The sequence below is a fragment of the Martes martes genome (genome assembly GCF_963455335.1).
Source record: "Martes martes genome assembly, chromosome: 5".
Classification (NCBI taxonomy): Eukaryota; Metazoa; Chordata; class Mammalia; order Carnivora; family Mustelidae; genus Martes; species Martes martes.
The window spans coordinates 165,684,060-165,703,208 of record NC_137892.1 but is presented as its reverse complement, the minus strand read 5'-3'; the positions used below and the strand labels follow the sequence as shown (position 1 = coordinate 165,703,208).

The 19,149-nt window shown below is 57.4% G+C and overlaps 1 protein-coding gene across 1 annotated transcript in view; it reads left to right on the top strand.

The window, feature by feature from the left end:
* PLEKHG4B (pleckstrin homology and RhoGEF domain containing G4B) overlaps positions 1-19,149 on the top strand; it is a gene marked incomplete at both ends in the record, with an annotated part of 56,283 nt that overhangs the window by 8,892 nt on the left and 28,242 nt on the right. Inside the window, 4 exons of the mRNA XM_080804381.1 lie at positions 5,814-6,777; positions 11,106-11,300; positions 11,858-11,981; positions 15,835-15,928. Of these exons, the coding sequence (XP_080660507.1) occupies positions 5,814-6,777; positions 11,106-11,300; positions 11,858-11,981; positions 15,835-15,928 (1,377 nt within the window). The remainder of the gene's footprint in view (positions 1-5,813; positions 6,778-11,105; positions 11,301-11,857; positions 11,982-15,834; positions 15,929-19,149) is intronic.

The following is a 19,149-nucleotide window of genomic DNA, read 5'->3' as shown; positions in this document are numbered from 1 at the left end:
TCCGCTGGTGGAAGAATGGATAAAGGAGATGTAGCGTACACATGTACACGCACACGCGCGCACACACATACACGTGCACGCACATGCACGCGCACACGCGCACGCGCGCGCACACTGGAATATCACTCAGCCATAAAACAAAATGAAATCTTGCCATTTCCAGCAACATCAGTGGAGCTAGAGAGGATCACGCTAAGCAAAATCAGTCCAAGACAAACAAATACCATATGATCTCACTCACGTGTGGAAGTTAAGAAACAAAACAAACGAGCAAAGAAGAAAAAAGAGAGACCAACTAAGAAACAGATTCCTAACTATAGAGAATATGCGGACGGCTTCCAGAGAGGAGGTGGGTAGGAGCGTGAGTGGGGCAGGCGATGGGGTCAAGGATGAGCACTTGTGACAGGCGCCGGCGCCGTAGGTACTAAATCGTAACCCTAAAGCTAGTATTATGCTGTACATTAACTAACTGGAACGAAAATAAAATTTTTTGAAATATGACAACAGAAACACAAAATATGGAAGGAAGTAAATTGAACTATACGACTATAGGTTCTTCCATTGTTTTTAAGTAACAAAGTGTAACTCGAATAGTATCGTGATGAGTTAGAGGCGCATGCGGTCATCTTGGCAGCGACTACTGGAAACAATAAAGAATCAGCAGAGGAGAGAAATGGATCCAAAACGTAGAAGAGAGAATAAAAGGAGAATGAAGGACAGACGGGCAAGTAGAGATGACATGCAAAGGTGAGAGATTTAATCCAACCGTATCTGTAATTACAGTAAATGCAGGTAAATGAACTAAAATTCCAGCTAGAAGGCCGATATTGTCAGACTCAGAGAAAAAGGCAAGACCACCTAAATGCGGGTCCTAAGGAATGCCCTTTGAATATAAAGACACGCGGAGGGTGGCAGGAAGAGATACTCCATTCCATGGGGAGGTTAGGTGGTGGCCTTACTGTCAGACACGTCGGCCGGAGTCTACTGCAGGTACTCTCTCTCCCTCTCCACCTGCCCCTCCCCTTGCTCATGCACATGTGCTCTCTAAATCAATCAATCAGTCAATCAATAAAATCTTTCTTTAAAAAAAGTAGGATGCCTGGTCATTTAAGCCTCCGGTTCTTCATTTCACCTCAAGTCATGATCTCAAGGTTGTGAGGTCAGGCGCCCGCCTTAGCACAGTCTCCTTGTCCCTGTGCTCATGCGCACGTGCTCTCGCGCTCTCTCTCTCTCATAAATACATAAACCCTTTCAAAAATAAACTAAAAATAATTTATCGTAGCTTCCAAAGGAGTAAGATATCTAGGAATAAATTTAAACAAAGACGTGAAAGACTTGCATCCAGACAACTACAGAAAGTTGCTGAACGAAAATAAAGGAAGGGCTGAGACACGCAAAGACCCTGTGTTCATGGACTGGTTCAACACTGTTAGGGTGACTGTAGCACCCAAAGTGATCTGCAGATTCAATGCCGTCTCTCTCAAAGTCACAGCAACGTCTCTTGCAGAAATAGAAAACTCTATCCTAAAATTCCTGTGGAATCTCAAGAGAGTCCAAGTAGCCAGTGGGACAGAGTAGGGAGCCCAGAAATAAACCGTTACGTATAGGGTCACATGATGTCTGCATGGGCGCGTGATCTACTTGCTACGGACTGAATGTTTGTGTCCCCCACGAAATGTGTCTGGTGAAACCTCATTTCCACTGCGATGGTGTTACCAAGTGGGACCTTTGGGAAGCGACTCAGTCAAACCCATTCATGCCTTGTCCAGAGAGCACCCTTGCTCCTTCTGCCACGTGTGAGGACACGGCAAAATCTGGTCATCTTTGAACCAGGAAGCTGGCCCTGACCAGACAACACACCTGCCAACACCTCGATCCTGGACTCCAGGCTGCAGGAGAGTGAGAAAGAAATTTCTGTGTTTTTAAAGTTACCCAATCTATGGTATTTTTGTTACAGCAGCTTGAACGGCCTGAGACACCCAGTTAGTGTTCCCGGGCTCGTGTCAAGATGCCGAGAACAAGAAATCCTCCTGCTCCTCGCATCCTGTCTCGGGAGGATTTGCACCGTGACCCGGCCTGTCTGCACAGTGAAGCTGAGTGGGACAAGGGAGAGAAACAGTGCGCCAGTGACAGCTCTGGGGCCCCTGCTCGGTCCCGGTCTGAAGCTTCTCTCCTCCAGGCTTCCCAGCAACCGGAGACAAATTCATCTCACAGCCCAGAGAGCCGTGACCAATCCACGCACTGTCCCATTCTCCACGTTCACTCATCCCGGGGCCTGCCCTCCCCGTTCTGGTTCCCTTGCACCTGGCTGAAGTCCTGCTACCTCTCAGGCCAGGATAACACCGCTCTGCTCTCCAGCTCACGGCCCTGACCGCGCCTGAGCTGAATCTCCGTCCTCTGCGACCCCGCAGTAGTCGGCGCTCACCACTCATCAGCCCGCACCGTGACTGTCGGGGTGTCTGTGCTCAGCAGTCCTGGACAGGGGTAAAGACCACAGGCTCTGGGGGAGGGACGATGCGGGGTCTCAAGCTCTATGAGACGCACACCAGCCATCGCTCCGATCCTTGATTTTGTTTGTCTGTTCGGGAGGTAGTAACAGTACCCACCTGTAGCAGACGCTCGTTGGCAGGCAGCTTATGGTCACTCCCGACCCGCGTCTCTTGCTGCCTCCCGCGGCAGAGACATCCACTTTCCCAGCATGCCTTGTAACCGGGGGCGGTCACTGGCCCCCTTATTGCCAGCGACAGGTAAAGAGACGTCTGCTGGGGGTGAAATGTTTATGAAAACATGTTCCCCTCGAAAGGAAGCACACGTGAAGCCGCTTCTCCCTGTTTGTGTTCGGAAATGTGCTTGTGAGGCTGAGGCAGCCACCCTGTGCCACGGCCCTGCACAATGACCAGCACCAGGATGAAACACAGGTACAAAGCAGCTCTGAAATGAGATCACCTGGTTCTTGAAGGGGTCACTGAGCCTCTGCTCCGCCCATGGGACTTGCCTCCTTCCCGTTTTGCTGGGGGAGAGTTCATCCTCTCCAGCGCTTAGCCGAGAGTCACCAGGCATCTTGTTACCTGAGGCCCGGAGGATCTCGTGGGGTCAGGGTTCGATGCCATGATGCGTGCAGAGTGCTGGTCGAAGACGGTCACGTTGTCCCAGTCAGCTGCTCAAGGCCATCGCGCGGCGGCATCTGCATCCCAGGGCAGGGACGGACGACGGTGCCGGCAGCAAACACCGGGCACCCTGCCGCCTAACGGAACCACTGCTGCCGGGGCTGCAGCTCCACTCCCAAGCAGCCGCAGCCGGCCTGCGGGCCAGGAGGGGCAGAGCCGAGTGGCCCGGCGGCCCACCCCAGCCTCAGAGGCTTCTCCCAGCCATGCCCTGTGGGATCTGGACGGAAGAGAGGCCGGGATGGGGGGTGCCAGAGCTACACAGCCCTCCCACACTCTCCACGCTGAGTCCACGCAGAACCTCCAGGAAGGGGGCCCCTGCCAGTGACCGTTGGCCTTGGACCCTCTGCTTCCAGAACTTTCTGTCATGAAGCGCGTTCCTGGGCACCTGCATACCTTTAGACCACAGCTCACGTTGAACTTCTCTCCGCGGTGGCCCTTGGGATTCTCGTCGCTGCTAGGCCCAGGGACGGACAATTCCGGGATCTTCGTGTCCAGGATGGGGCGGGCTCTGCTCACACAGCAAGGACACTGGCCACACCTGTGTGCCCCAGGGGCCTTCCGGGTGCCCCACATGGCCACACCCTTCAACTTCTGTGGCCTCAGATCCTGCAGAAGCATCGGACCCCCAGGCGAGGCTCCAGTCCCAATGATGGGCTTGGTATTTTAATTAGAGCAAAGCTGGGGGGGGGGTATGTATCTAACGAGAGTCTGTGTGAAGAGTTTCTCGTAGCACAGGGAATGCTGTTACCATGCACTGTCGTACGTTTGTGATGGGATTGCAACCATTAGAAATACACGGGGGAAAAAATGACACGAAACACACATAAATGTCACCGACACTGACCTCTGGGGGTTGATGTTGGTTTTGTTACTTTCTTTCTGAACCCTCCAGGTTTTGCAATACACGGGTACGATTTTGCAGTTTGAAAATTGGAATTTTTAGTTAAGTGTGGCCTCAGGTGCCCGGTAAGTACGAGCTGCATCTGTGCCGGACCCTGCCCCCCTGCCCCCGCGTGGGCTCCCAGAAGGCTGGACGGTGGCCCCTTCCTACGGCTCAGGGCGTGAGGGGCAGGAACCCCAGTAACGAGGCCTTGGCTCTTGGGGACATACAGTGTATTCACGGTATGATTTCCAACTCCAGATGGATGAAAACACTGTTTTCTAGAACTCGACTCTGAGGCAAACTAGTATAAAATAAATGCAAGAGGCAACCTTTGGTAAGATTTGAAACACTTAAGTTTTAAGGAAAGAAAAGATATCACAGAATTCAAGAAATTCCAACTGTGTAAAACATAAGCTTCTATAGAAAGGAAAGGAACGTAACTACAAAACAAGTAAATGCATAACACAGGCAAACTTTTGCTAATGGTGAGGACAAAAAAATTATTGTTTTGTTAAATTTTTTTGAAAACCTCACGACACGAAGAAGACAAAAACAAGGCCACAGTCCGTAAAAGGAGCAAAAATACACACAGAAGCTTTACGGGGAAGAAACATACCAAAATGCAAATTAAAACAACAGTATCCACGGTCTATACACCAATTTAGAATGAGACTCCTCGGTGGAAAGCCTCAGGCCAAGGAGCCTGGTGACTCGTCGCTGCCGGCAGTGGGTCTCTGGGTGGCCGAGGGGTCATAACACCGAGAAGCAGCAGAGACGTCAGGGATCTTTTATCCTTAACCCTAATCCCAGAAATGTTTCCTAAAACAATAATTTAAAGGAAAAAGAGGTGGTAGCAGGGAAACATTGCCTGCATTTCCTGTTTAGGGTAGAAAGAGCTAGAAGCACGGGACATCCCCAACCACAGAGGACAGGCAAGCCCCGGCAGGACCGCAGCGGCGAGGGCGGGCTGCGAGGGCCACGTGTGCGTCGTTACCTCGGGTTAGAGGAGTGTGTCGTGCGTGCACAAGGGAAAGGGAAGCCACAGAGCTTGAGACGGATCAGAATGAGGCTACTTTTTTTCATCTCCTCTGCTATAGTAATAATGTTTGTGCAACAAGAGTGCGGGAGTGGGGAGAAGCACGGTGTGTGGTGATTGCGTTGGTGCGGGAGAAGGCGGTCGCAGGTTGGGACCTGCAGGTGCGGCTCCCGACACGTCAGGGGTCCCATGCCTTGTTCCCCAGACGGCTGGACCTTCTCACGCCCTGTCAGACGCAGCCAGAACCTTTTCCACGGCAGGTTCTTTTCAAAGATGAGCTTCACAGCTGCCCCACACAATCCACAGCCAAGCTGCAAACTTTCCGGGCCCCATCGCACTAGGTGAAGGACCCCATCGCGTTGGGCGGGAGCCTATAGCCAATATCGCTGGTGTCCGCACGGCCCCACCATCCTCTCGTGGCGCCCCCCGACCCTGCGATTCCAGAAGTAGCCCCCTCCTGGGGGCCTGCCCGTGGGTGCCCGGGAAAGCCAGAAGTGCCGTGGAGCTTAGACGGAGGCTGGTGTGGAGAGAGTGTGAGGCCCAGCCCCTCCCCCGGGTGGGGACAGCTCCCAGGAGAGACTCTCACCAGAGCCCCCAGTTCCCTGTGCTGGGACCGCCTGGACGGCTCCCCCATGGCTTTCTCCCTCCTGTCCCGCAGCCCACGTCCCCCCAGCCTCCCACAGGGAGCTCCCACAGAGGTCTAACCTCCTTCCCTCTCTCGTCCCAGGCCAGGTACACAGGCCTCATCTTCGCGCACGAAGGCTGGCCGCTGTGCATCCGTGAGAAGGTGGTGGTGCAGCTCGCGTCCCTCCGCGGAGTCAGGCTCAGGCCTGGGGACTTCTACCTGCAGGTCACATCAGGGCGGAAGCAGTCAGCCAGACTGGTTTTAAAATGCCTCTCCCAGCTTGGACGGGGCTCAGAGGAAGTCACTGTCCCGGAGGCCATGTATGGCTGCGTCTTCACGGGAGAGTTCCTGGAGTGGCTGAACGGGGAGCGGACCAGTGTCCCCTTACAAAACTGCTTGCTGACCTCAGGCTCCGCCGTCTTCCGCACCCCATGGAGCAGGGTCACAGACCCCATCTTCGTACCTACATTCAGAACTGTCCCGCCCCACTGCAGCTGTCCCGGGCCTGAGTGGCCGCCCCCCCGAAGCACCTCCACAGCTCTAGCCCCGGCATCAGTGGTGGCCAACACCCGTCCCCGGGAGGCCACCCCTTCCAGCAGCACCGCAGCCCTGCCCCACTGCCAAAGGCACCCTGGCAGTGGCCAGCCCAGCCTCCAACCTTCCCCAGGAAGAGCTGGGTGGGAAGACCCTCGGAGCCCGTTTGGGGGCTCCAACGGAGGCCTTGTAGGGGTTGGGCCCTCCGAGCTGGGCCCACGGGAAGGACCAAGAGGGAGCCTGGACGCCACAGACAAAAGGGACAGCCCCCAGTCCCTCACTGTCTGGGAGGACACGGGCAGCCCAGGCTCCGGAAGGCAGTGGCCGAGGGACCCAGCCAGCACGGAGAGCAGACGTTGGTTCCGGACCTCCTACGTGGAGGCGCTACGGAACCCCATGCCCCTGGGCTCCAGTTCTGAAGAGTCCCTTGGAGATGAGGCCTGCAGCTCCCAGACCACGGGGGCCGGGACAGCAGCCAGCCCAGCCCCAGAGGAAACGCCCAGCCCCTGGGGAGACTCCACGGAGATCCCAAGTCAGGAAAAACGTCCAGGAGCCACAAGGAGCACCCTTCCCAGGAGGTCTCGGTCCTGGGACAGGTCCCTCAGGAGCCGGCGAGGCGACACCCGGCGAGCCTCCCACCACTCCGTCGGCAGCAGGCTGGGTGGTCTGTCAGAAGGACCGGCTGAGGGGACCAGAAGCGCACACTCCAGCTGCCCGCCCCGCGCTGGGCCCCAGAGTCCAGGTGATGTCCAGTCCCCCGCCCTTCCCACTCCACTCCTCCCCACCCCTGCCCCCCCTCCCCTCCCCCCGTGTCCCCTCCTGCCTTCTCCCTGCCACACCGTACCTCTTCTCCGCTCAGTCGACCCGGGAGAAGCCTGTGTCCCCACCCGTACCGACTGTTGGGAAGGGCACCCGCACGTGCTCCGTGACTGTAGCCAGCAGTATGAAATCAAGGCCCTGGCGGGGCTGTTCTCCCTTCAGGGGCTCTAGGGAACGGTCCTTCCAGCCGCAGGGGCTCCCCCCACCCAGACATCTTGGGTCCACGTCTCTGTCCATCGAGCCTTCCCCTCCTTTCTCTCACGAGGACACCCAGCTTTGGATTCAGCATCCACTTCCTCATGCACACCTGCAAAGACCCTTTGCCAAGTAAGGTTCTGGGGAGAACCTCACAGGTTCTGGGCAGACCCGGCCTTTTGGGGTCGCCGCTCCCCCTGCCACGTTGCGTGGCTGCTCCTTCTCTCCGGGTGTGTTGGATGCTTGTGGTCAACAACAGCAGGCCCCGGCGGCCCGCACAGCCTGCCGGACTGTCCCCTTCCTGCTGGAGGTGTCTCCCGTGTCGCTCTGGAGGGGGAACACGGTTGTTTCAAGAAGTGTGGCATCGAGAATGGAAAGGGAGGAACGACCACACATTTCCTGGGTCAGATGTTTCCCGTTTCTGACCACAGAAACCTTCTGTGGAGAACGAAAGCAGGGACTTCGGAGGCGGTGGAGAACGGGCCTCGAGGGCCGGTGAGCCTCGCACCCGGCACGGCGGGGAGCTGGGCGACACCCGGCCTGCCCGCCCGGGCCAGCGGGCCACTCGCTCCCAGCCCGGGATGGGCCTGCTGCTCCCGAAAGGAGGGTGCCCGCCCCCGCCTGAAATTCTGACGGGATCCGTACGGCGTAGAGCACACAGAAACTCACCACGGGAAGTTCTGTGGTGAAGCTGTTGGCTCGGGGTTAGCACTTTCTAAGAACATTCACCCCCCTGCCGTTGAAGTTAAGGCGAGGACTCCCTGAACACTGTTTCAAGGCCGAAGCTTTCCTGTTTGTATTGGGGAGAAAACGCCAGATGGTACAGGGAAAACTCGTCTGCAGCTCGGGTCAGCGAGGAGACAGCCTGTGTCTTCACCGCGAGCCTCACTCGGAAACGGATCGAGTACGAGTCTCTGTAGGGAGAGGGGCCCGCCGTGCAGGCCCTGTCTGGGGACACACAGGCTCCGCGTCCCCGGACAGGGCGGCAGCACGGGACGCGCGGTCGGATGGCGCCCAGGGTACCCGGCGGAGGCGGTGGGTTTCGCTCGTACGAACCAGTGCCACCGCGGGGAAGCCAGGTTTGGCCCACTGGCTCCCTGTGTGTCACGGGGCGCCCCTGCAGGTGCCGGTCTTGTCGTCTGAGACGTGGCATTCTCAAGTAGTCATTGCTCTGGGGGCCTGATGGACGGTGCCTCAGCTCCTGCGCACGAGTGAGCCCTGAGGGCTGGCGGGAGCGAAGTCTCCTCCTCCTCCCCCGGCGTGGGGAGTTCCCCCCCAGGAGCATCCATTCTTCCCCCACCGGCCCCTCCTGCGGATTTCCCGGAGCCATGGGAGAAGGGGGAGCCTGTGGATAAGAGGACACTGCCTCTACGCCGGAGAAGCTGGGCGGCGGCCCCAGAGGCCTGGGCGGATCGGTCACCCCGTGGGTAGCAGGGGCGTGTGGATACAGACCTTCCCCTCCGTCCTCGCTGCCCGGACACACGCTTGTCCCTGGAGCGCAGTTTGTGGCGTGGCCCTAGGACTCCTGCCTTCATCAACTTAGGAAAATGCCTGAGCTGGAGCGTCCTGCGGAGCCTCGGCTGAGCAGGCAGCGGTTAGTGTCCTCGCTCTTCGCAGCACAGTCGCCGCTTCTCTGTTCCAGCTGCTGCCCCGTCTGGTTCTCCCCCGTTCCAGCTGCTGCTTTTCCGCTCCAGCTCGCTTCCCTCTGCTCCGATTTGCTCCCGAGGCTTTGCTTTGTCTCTTCTTTGACATAAAATCGATGTAATTTCAAAACAGTAAATGTGACATTTCAGTTTATTGCAAGAATATCATATTCATTTGTCCAGTGGTGACGGAACAGCTGTTTCTCGAAGAGCCACAGGAGGGCACGGCTGTTCTTCCCGGCCACGTCACTGCTGTAGCCCTCGGGACCTCGGGGCTCTCCTGCCACTGTCCCAGGGTCGGCCAGCCGAATCCAGGAAGAGCCCCGTGAATCACCTCCCCAACTAGGAAGCCGCCTAATAAGAAAGGTCCACACGCACGTTGTTTGCTCCCCCATCCGTGTGAGGAAGCTTGAGGTCGGCGCGGAATTAAAACCTTAGAACACTTGGGCACCCCAAAATTCTACCAGTGGTGAGGATGTATTCTAAAAACTACGTGAACATACATGACCATATTCATTGTCAAAGAGACTGTGTGGCATAACCAAGCAGCTGGTGAAGGGGCAGACAAAATGTGGTCCCCCGCACAGTGGGGTGAGACCCGTGGAAGGAATGATAATCCCCCTGGAGACGTCAGGGGTGAACCTCAAAGGCAGTTGTGCTGAGGAAGAAGTCAGACACGAGAGACACGTACTGTCTGCTTCCGTTTGTGTGCACGATCCAGGACAGAGAGAGCACAGGTGGTCGCCAAGGGTGGGCAGGGTCCTTCTGCATGGGTAGAAGTGTTCTAAAACTGGCCTGCAGTAATGGTCGCACCACTTGGTAAAGTTGCTAAAATCCTCTTAATTATATACTTGAAACGAGTGAGTTTAATTATACGTAAAATATACATAATAAAGTTGTTTTACTTTATTTTTTAAATTATTTTTGGGGGGCACCTGGGTGGCTCAGTTGGTTAAGCAACTGCCTTTGGCTCAGGTCATGATCCTGGAGTCCCAGGTTCGAGTCCCGCATCAGGCTCTCTGCTCATCGGGGAGTCTCCCTCTGACCCCTCCACTCTCATGCTCTCTCTCACTCTCATTCTCTCTCTCTCAAATAAATAAATAAAATCCTTTTAAAAATTATTTTTTTTAAAGCAGGCTCCACACCGAGTGTGGAGCCCAAGGTGGGACTTGAACTCATGACCCTGAGATCAAGACCTGAGCTGAGATCAAGAGTCAGATTCTTAACTGACTGAGCCACCCAGACACCCCAAAGTTGTTTTTAAAGTAGGCATATAGATATAGATAGATTATATCTACATACAGAATGCTGTGGGCTTTTCTGGCTTTTCCAGCTAGAATGAGAAAGGTCTTAACAGAGTTAAAAGACCTCAGGACTATAAGTTCAGGAAGCGGCTGAGGGACAGGAAAGCAAAGCCGGGGGGTTCAGGGTACCCACAGGGTCTTAGGTGCCCGCAGTTCCAGCCAAGACCCTCTCTCCCCTCACTGGGCTGACACAGGCCCTGGGCGTTGCAAGGCAGGGGTCGAATCTGCTTGTTCTTTGTGCGGTATGGCTCATCCCGTGAAGTGCAGTGTGGAAACACGGCGGAGGGGCAAGGCCACAAGCCTGGGCCTCTGCTGTCTCCTCCAAGCTGGTGCACAAACATGAGCCCTCCTTCAGGGTGGTGCAGGAGATCCGGGCTCCCCCTCTCTGGGTGACACAGGCGATCCGGGTCCCCCCTCTCTGGGTGACGTGGGAGGTCCCGGCCCCCCCACCCTGGGTGACGTGGGAGGTCCCGGCCCCCCCACCCTGGGTGACGTGGGAGGTCCCGGTCCCCCCACCCTGGGTGAGGGCAACACAACCCCAACTGCTGCCTGCCCTCAGGGTGGTCTCACCCCCTATGGATTTATTTTGTGACACTCTTTGGGAAATCTGTGTGAGAAAATAAATTCGGATGACATAATTCAGTATAAAAATTTTCTCCCCGAAGTGTGTGTACGTAGTGAGCAGACTTGGTGCCGCTGGAATGTTCCGTTTTTGTGTGCCCGTTCTTGCCTGACTGCTCAGGAGTGCGCCTGTCCTACAGGTGTGACACTGGTGTTTTCCACCAGAGATGGGACAAGTTCTCATGGGACCCAGTATTTTCACACACGATTTCCTCCTTGTGTTTGTGGCAAGCTGAGTAGCTGCCTTCAAACCACAGAAACGCTTTGTCTTCGACTAGGTCTCGCTGGTGCCGATGCAGACAGCAGCCCCTTCCGTGGGCCCGGTCCTGGCTGGATTCCAGATGTGCCTGAGCCGCTCTGCCCCGAGGGAGGAGGACAGCCACCCAGCCCAGGAGACGTGCCCAACCAGATGCCCAGGCAGATGCTGGAGGTCAGCCGGGAGCTCCTGCAGTCGGGGGTCCTCGCCCTCCCCGGTGAGCATGGCCATTCTACTCTGGGCGGGAATAACAAGACGCCTGAGGCACCTTCTAGACAGCAGACGTGCGTTTCTCCAGTCTGGGAAGCTGGACGTCCAAGACCAAGGGGACAGCACAGTCGGGTTTTAGCGAGGGCCCCTCCTCCTGGTTCATAGTTGACACCTTTTTACTGTGTCCTCACATGGTGGAAGGAGTGAGGGGGGCCCTCTGGGCTCTTTTCGTAAGAGGCATGGGTCCCATTCACGGGGCTCCACCCTCATAACGTAAGCACCTCCCAAGGGCCCAGCTCCTAGTATGACCACATTGCGGGGTAGAGTTCAACGTAAGGATTTGGGGGAAACACAAATATTCAGGCCATAGCAATGCACAGTCGCCCTTTGAGGAGAGCATAGCGGTCACCTGCCCGGGTGAGTGCCAGGCCCTCTCTCCTGGCAGATCTCACATCTAAGACCATACCTCAGCAGTCTGCAGACCCTAGCTCAGTACTTCTCAAGCTTGAAGCCATGCACATCCCCATGGGGGCTGCCCCTTCACGACGCCCTCTGTTTCTGCAGGGACCCGAGACCACCAAGGGAGGGCCGTGGTGCAGGTCTGCACGAGGGGCCCACTCTGGTCCAGCAGACACGCCTCCTGCGCTGAGCTGACCCGCCTGCTGCTGTACTTCCACGGCATCCCCAGGTGGGACTGAGCCACATTCCCACCTTTCAGACCTTTGGGGGTGAACCTGTGCGAGCTCCTGTCCTCACGCAAGGGTCTCTGTCTGCAACCTTGGGGGCCCCCCGTGGCACGGTCAGCAGACTCCCACCTGCCTCTCAGGCTCCTGCTGTCTTTTCCAGGGCCGTCGGCTGCCCTGCATGCGTTCCTCACCCCTGCTCACCTTGACCTCTCCCCACCGAGTCGAGGTCACACACACTCTGGCCTTGAGCTTCGTGTTGCTCTGCACTGGGTAGCACTTGCTGTGAGCATTACATATGCACATCTTTTATGCTCCGTCTCTCTCTGGATAAAGACCTAACTGACACACACGGAATATTTAGAGTAAGTAGGTCAAGAAATCACACAAGTGATAGTACCTGGTTCCCAGAAGCAGCAAAGACTGATCGATGCTAAGTGACTCTTACATTTAGCTAGGCGATGCCGCGTGCCAGGAAGAGCGCGTGCCCCTTAAGAGGGGCCTGTCCTCCCTGACGTGGGATTCTAGGAAGCCACACCACCCGGCTCGTGCCTGACAACGTGTGGAGCAGGTGCGCACCAGAGCACGGCCTCAGGTCCCCTCGTGGGACCGAGGACAGAGACAGGAGAGCAGGAGTCGAGGGCGGCTGAAGTGAGTTCTTCCATACTACTTGTCCCACCCTGCATCAGGCATGCTTGGGATGGCCCTTGTGGCCACCAGACCAAGAGTCCCCGAGGGGCTGAATGGAGACAGCCCTTAGTGGAGGGAGCATTGCCAGCCGCTGAGCTCGGTTCCAGAGTCACACAGCCTGGCTCCGGATCCCGGCTGTACCCTTCCTGGCGGGTAGCTGGTCCTCCCCCGTCAGCCCGCGTCCTCCCCAGAACCAGAGATGGTAGCAGCTGTCCCAGAGCTGTGTCAGAGGGATCGGAGATAGTCTGCGTAAAGCCCAAAGACTGACGTCCGGAGCGCCGTCCTCGTGGTGCAGCCCATGGTGCCCTCTCAGCGACACGAAGGGCTCACGGGGGAACGCGTCTGTGATGCTCATCGCACGTGACCTCGTGCTCCCTGCGGCACGTGAACTGCCGCTGGGGTTTCTTCTGAAATAGCTGGGTTCCACGTGGGAACAATTCGGGAGGAAAAGAAAGTGTGCTCCCCGACACCCCTCTCCCAGAGCAGGGTTCCCAGTTGTCTGAGGGCCCTCGTTTCCCTGCCTTGGGTGAGCCTGGGGTTTCAAACTTACCTTCCAGCACAGACTTCAAAATATAAAGAAATACCCTGAAAAAAAAATACAGATTCATCCTTGCCTCAGCTTATAAGCCTCAGGTAAACGCCAAAGCGCTAAGATAATGGCGTTTTCTGTTTACCAACGGCTTCCTTTCACGGGAGGCCCCAGAATGGCCTCAGGGCAGACGTGCGGAGCAGCCCTGATGGACACAACGGCAGCTTTCTGTAGTTTGTAGAGTTCACACCCTTCCGCCTGCTCGGCCTGCCGGGCTGGGTGCTGTCCTCTGCACTCCACAGCCAAACACCAGTAGTGGAGTTTATCTGTGGGGCTGGAGACCAAGACTTGACCTTGGATCTGGAGCCCTCTGCCCTTCGCGCGGAAATCCAGCCAGCCGCCCGCCCCGCCCAGAGCAGGCGTCTGGCCAGCCCTCAGGCGCTCGGGCGCCGCACAGAGGAGCCTCCTGGCCGGCTGCTTCTCGCCCCCCGAAACCCGGGGGTTTGGTTAGCGCCCTGATTGGCTGCGGCACCTCGTGGGATGCGACACCTGCCTTCAGCTGCCAGAACGAAGTCCCCAGGTGTCAGCATTAATTACGAGGGAGCGTGCCCAGCAAGGTCTGGTCGCCGGTGACGCCCACTGTGTCACAAGGAGCCGTGTGCTCCTGGGAGCCTGCCTGGTACACGGGCTGCCGTCAAACCCTCAGATACTCGGAATCTTAAAATCAGAACGGGTCTTGGCTGTCGTCCATCCAGCCGCCTCTGCAGTGAAGGAACCCGTCCGTCCACCCAGCACTTACAGGAGGGTACGGCAAAGAACAGGCTGTGGCCCCTGCCCTCCAGGGACACCCATGGGAACCCAAGTTGTTGGATCTCCCAGCGTAAGACAAGCCCACAACGCTGGGAGGGGCTGCAGCCTCAGCCGGGGTGGGGCCTCCCGGGTGTGCTCTGTGTCCTGGGGGACGCGCGTGATTGCAGACCAGACGGGAAGGACATTCTGAGCAGGAGCAAGCACACATGGGGCCGCAGCCGGTCACTTCCCGAGGCCGGAGGGAGGGGGCCGAGCAGGCAGGGGGGCCCCGGGCTTGAAGGCCACGCAGACCTCGGGTGGTGAAGCCAAGGTGACACAGGGACACGGCGTGGGACTCCTGCAGAAACGCGGGCCCGGGGAGTCTAGGGCAGATGTGACCGTGGCCGGGGGGCCCAGCGGAGCCCAGGGAAGCCGGCCAGCTCCACCCCACACAGGCGACAGGCAGAGAGAAGCGAATTTGGTCTGGGGGGTCATGCTGGGGCATCTCCTCCCGCCTCATCCCAAACTAGCTGAACTCCGAGTCCTGGGCTCCCTCTCCACCCGCCCGGGTGGGGCTCGACTGTCTCTGAACTTGGGAAGCAGCCCTCACGGAGGGGCTGGCTTGTTCACTCTGCGGCCGTCCCCTTCAGGAAAGCTACCAAGTGGATGGGATCGGTGGAGGAGGACGTGCGGGTCTGGAGCCACCGGGGATAACGTCCCAGGGTGGCCGTGAGACCACGGGGGAGCAGTGGGAGGAGAGACCAGGACTGGGTGTTAGAAGAGGGAGGTCACAGGGGAGGGGGGTGAGGAGGGACACAGGACCCTTGGAGGAAGTCGCAGATCGTGCCCAGCTCCTGAGAGCACCGCCCACGCCTGCTCCCAGCCACGAGGGTCACAGAGCGGCCTCCGTGGCAGGCAGGCGTGGGCGCACAGCTGGCCAGCTGAGGGAGGGAGGGAGTGGGGACGCTTTCCCAGCCTCGCCTTTTCTGCTTCTGGCTTTGACATCAGAGCAGCGACCTCCACGCTGTCCTTACTACGCTAGCTTCCCTGAGACAAACCCCCACTCCCGGGGCCACCCTGAACGGTCACCCCCGACACTGAACACTCCCGGACCGGGGGGCACACCCACCCTTCTGGTCAGGATAGGGCTTTGGTCTGACCTGCGGCTCTGTTCGCTTTGTGCGAGCGGGCCGGAGCGCGTGTGCCTGTCTGTTCAAGCCCAGCACCCACACGCAGGGCCGAGGCAGCACACCACTTCCTCCGGGAAGGTGGGGCTGGACACGCCACCTCGCCCCCGCCTATCACGGTGCCACGGTTAGAATGTAAGCTTACGGTCGTGATCACAGTGGGGACCGAGCTGGTATGCGGAGGTGTCACAAGAGCCTGGCAGTCTTCTCCCCTTTAGAGGATGTTCTGCTCCCCCACGCCAGCTCCGGACGTGGGGAGCCGAATGACGGGTCTGGGGCTGCAGTCCTGAGCCCTACCGGCCACGTGCGGTTCCGGTCCACTGCATCAGATTAGGGTTCCCGTGGTGCTCCAGCCGGAACAAGCAGCCCAGCCCAGGACAGCTCCGGGGCCTCTGCTCGCGGTGGGGCCGCGTGCGAGGGGCAGCAGCCAGCATCCCTTGTCTGGAGCGGCCGTCAGACACGACTGCCCCCAGCATGCCCCCAGCTGCCCTGTCTGCACCTGATGCGCAGCTCGGTGCCTCAGGAAGCAGCAGACTGACGCGTGTCAGGAACGGGGGGAGCCAAGGGCATCTGGGCGAGGGTGCGTCTCACCCAGAGATGAAGACCCACATCGTGGAAGAGATGTTACCCGCAGCGGCTAACACTGACCATCTCTCCCCCCAGGAAGGAGGTGCGGGAGCTGGGGCTGGTCATCGTGGTGGACGCTCGCGAGGGTCCAGCTGCCCCTGCTCTCTTCCAGGCTCTGGCAGCGCTGCAGGTGAGTCCGGGTGACTCCTGTCCTCGGGGCACCGAGCATCTCGGGGCTCCCTCATGACCCGGGAGCAGCTGAGCGCAGCCGTGCCGGGACTCACCCCCAGTGTGACTGTCGGCTGAGCTGACGGTCCCGAGCATGGCCGTGGAAGGTAGCAGAGGAAGAGCTGCGCCCTTGCACCCATCCGCCGTGGGCCCCCCCGGGCCGGGCACGTCCTCTCCTGGGTCCTTCCGGGTCAGCCAGGACCAGGCTGTGCCGGCAGGACCCCTCCCCTCCCCTCCACGGCAGTCCTTATCTGGTGCCTGACGAAATCAGCATGCAGGGGTTCACGCCGCACCTCCTCAAACGGGGATGGAGCTGTGGGTGCCGCGGGGCAGGTGTGGACCTGCCCACCTCTGGGGTGAAGGCCAGGGAGGGTGTGAGGTTTGCGTCGCCCTGGGAAGACCTGACCCCAGATCTGGGGACGTGAGTAAAATGAAGAGGGAAGTGGGAGTCCCTGGAACAGGGGGGAAGGCACCATCGGGGATGCTCCAGGGGCCCCGGGCCAGGTGGGAGCCCAAGAGGGTCCTCGCTCCCTCAGACGTGTGTGCACAGGGGCCTTCCCGTGCCGGCACTGTGCTGGGGCCTGAGGTCCCCCTTCCCCCTCAGTGAACGCCTGCTCGCTCCGTTGGGTCTCTGCTAAAGGTGCAGGCGTCCATCACTGCTCCGTCCAGGTTCCTATGAGTAGGGACGCCAAGTGGAAGTTCTTTCAAGAAAGGACTCCGTGGTGGAGGTCGAGGCCCATCCGGATGGAAGTGCAGCCGATCCGCTGGAGAGCGGCCTGCGCGGAAAGGAGAGAAGAGCCCCCGGCAGGCAGGCCGTGCACGGGGCAGGGGCTGGGGGCAGGCGGAGGTGGGGGAGCGGCGGCGGGACGGGCTGGCAGGAGCAGGCATCCCGGTCAAGGCACGCAGCAGGGGGGCGGCTCCTGTCGGACGCAGAGGCGAAGGAGCGGACTCCGAGGAGGAGGGGGCCGACCCAGAGGTGCCGTCGCGGCGAGAGGCCCACGGAGCGGACCTCCGTGTGGAAGTCTGCGTTTCTGAGGCCGAAACCCGCTCTCAGCAGAAGGAAAGCCCGAGTTAGCGCCTCGAACACGGCACGATGGTTTGACCTGCCGAAACTCAGTTTCCACGGAACACCTGGGAGGTGCATAAATCCCTTCGTGCTCTCAGCCAGCTGCTGGGCTCGGACGTCAGCAAGCGGGAGGTCATCCCGTCCGATGTTCGTATTCTGCGTGGGCCTTGAAAGCCCGTTGAGATTCTGATTCCTCTTAACCACGTGCAGTCTCATAGAGCAGCAAAGACGGAGAAGTTGCCGGAAGCACACGCTTAGCAGCCGCTCATGCCGCTGTGTGCGAGACCCCGGCCCACCGCCCGCGTGGCCCCCAAGCCCTTCGGAACCAGCTGCCCACGGAACCAGCTACCTTTTTCCCGGGTGAGAACACCCTTCCAGCCCTTCTGTTTGTTCGGGCTTCCCTTAAGTCCTGTGCCGCTCGGGTCCCGCGCGGTGGAATGAGCCCCGAGTAGGACGGTGCCTCTCTGCCCACACTTCTCCCAGAGCAGCAGCTGGAGAGGCGTCTGCTGCACCCTTAAGTTTCTGTGGCAAGTGGGTCTTCGAAGGACGCCAGGAAATCCGCTCTTCTCCCTCCTCTGCGCGCGATGTTCAGACGCCCCGAGGTCTGGGGGCCCCTCCTTCAGGTGGTGGCCTCCCACCAGCCCGGCTTTGGCTCAGGCAATACAGGAGCTATAACCCGAGGCAGGTGACTGGAAATAAGCCGAATTTAAGGGTCATGATTCCATTTTCAGTTTAATTTCTGAGGAGTATACAGAAGTAGTGAAATTTTTCTGTACAGGGCAAAAAATAGAAGCTTATACCTGCCTCCAGACGATGCTTCAAGTTTATTCCATCATTAAAGTTCCAACACATAAGAAGATTTCCATCTTGAAAAGGAAATGATGGTTTTTCCATTTCATGGTGGAAGAAAACCCTAAGAATGACTCCTCCGTACCCACCCACAGCGCGTAGCTTCTACACGCTGGTACGGACACTCGTCCTGAGGCACAGACTGTTCTCACTTGTCTGAAAATTCACACCCGTCCTCTCCGCGGTAGCAACTAGTTCTAACAGTAAAAATCACTCAAGTAGGGATATATGGGAAATACGAAACACCTCACAAAACCATGTAGTCTTAATTCATAATAACTGAAGAGTTGACCTAAACGGAGCGAGAGAAATAGAAAACGACTCAAATAAAAAAGCAGGAATGGTTTTTTCTGTGGTTTTCTATGGCTTTTACTCATCGAATGAATGTTTATGACTCATGAAATGAATGTTTATGGAATGTCATTCACAAGAAGCCACATAACAAAAATGTAAATAGATTAGATTAATTTAATACAAATTAAGTACCGGTTATTTTGGAGGCCTATCCAGTCAAATCGGGGATCGATATTGGGGTTTACCAAACGCCTAAAGTCTGTTTATCCCTACAAGAAACTTAAAGCTTTAGAAAATATGAGTGAAGAAGCAAGCACTATGTAAATAAAATAATTTTATTGTTGAATGATCTGACCTCAATGTAATCTAGCAAACAGAAGTCAAGGAGGTTTGTTCAAAGTTAAAAGACATGTCCAAACAAAACAAAACAAAACGGTTGGAACCCCAGTGCGGAACACATGCCTCATACTGTGCACAGAAATCACAAGTGGGTCCCAGACCTGTGTGCACTGCTAAGAACCCCCAGAAGGAGACGGGAGAAGGTCTTCAGAACCTCCGTCTGGCTCAGATGCCTCAGCTGTGACAGCAGCACCGTGATCCATAAAGAGAACTATGATAAGGTAGACTTCATCAAAATTTTGAAAACTTTTCTTCAAAAGACACTGTCACTAAAATGAAAATACAAGCCAGGAGTTGGGAGACAAGGTATGCAAAACACAGATCTGGTAAAGGACTTGTGTCCGAAAGATACAAAATCCCAAAACTCGGCGACAAGGCAAACAACCCGGTGAAATACGGCCAAGATTTGAACACGCGTGACCCAAGAAGATATACGAACGGCAGAGAAGCATGTAAACGTATGTTCAGCACCAGTAATCGCTGGAGAAACACAGCTTGTAACCAAAATGAGGTAACACACCAAACTGGCCAGGAGCGAGGGCTCGGCAAATGGCGCAACCACTGCAGTTTCTTCA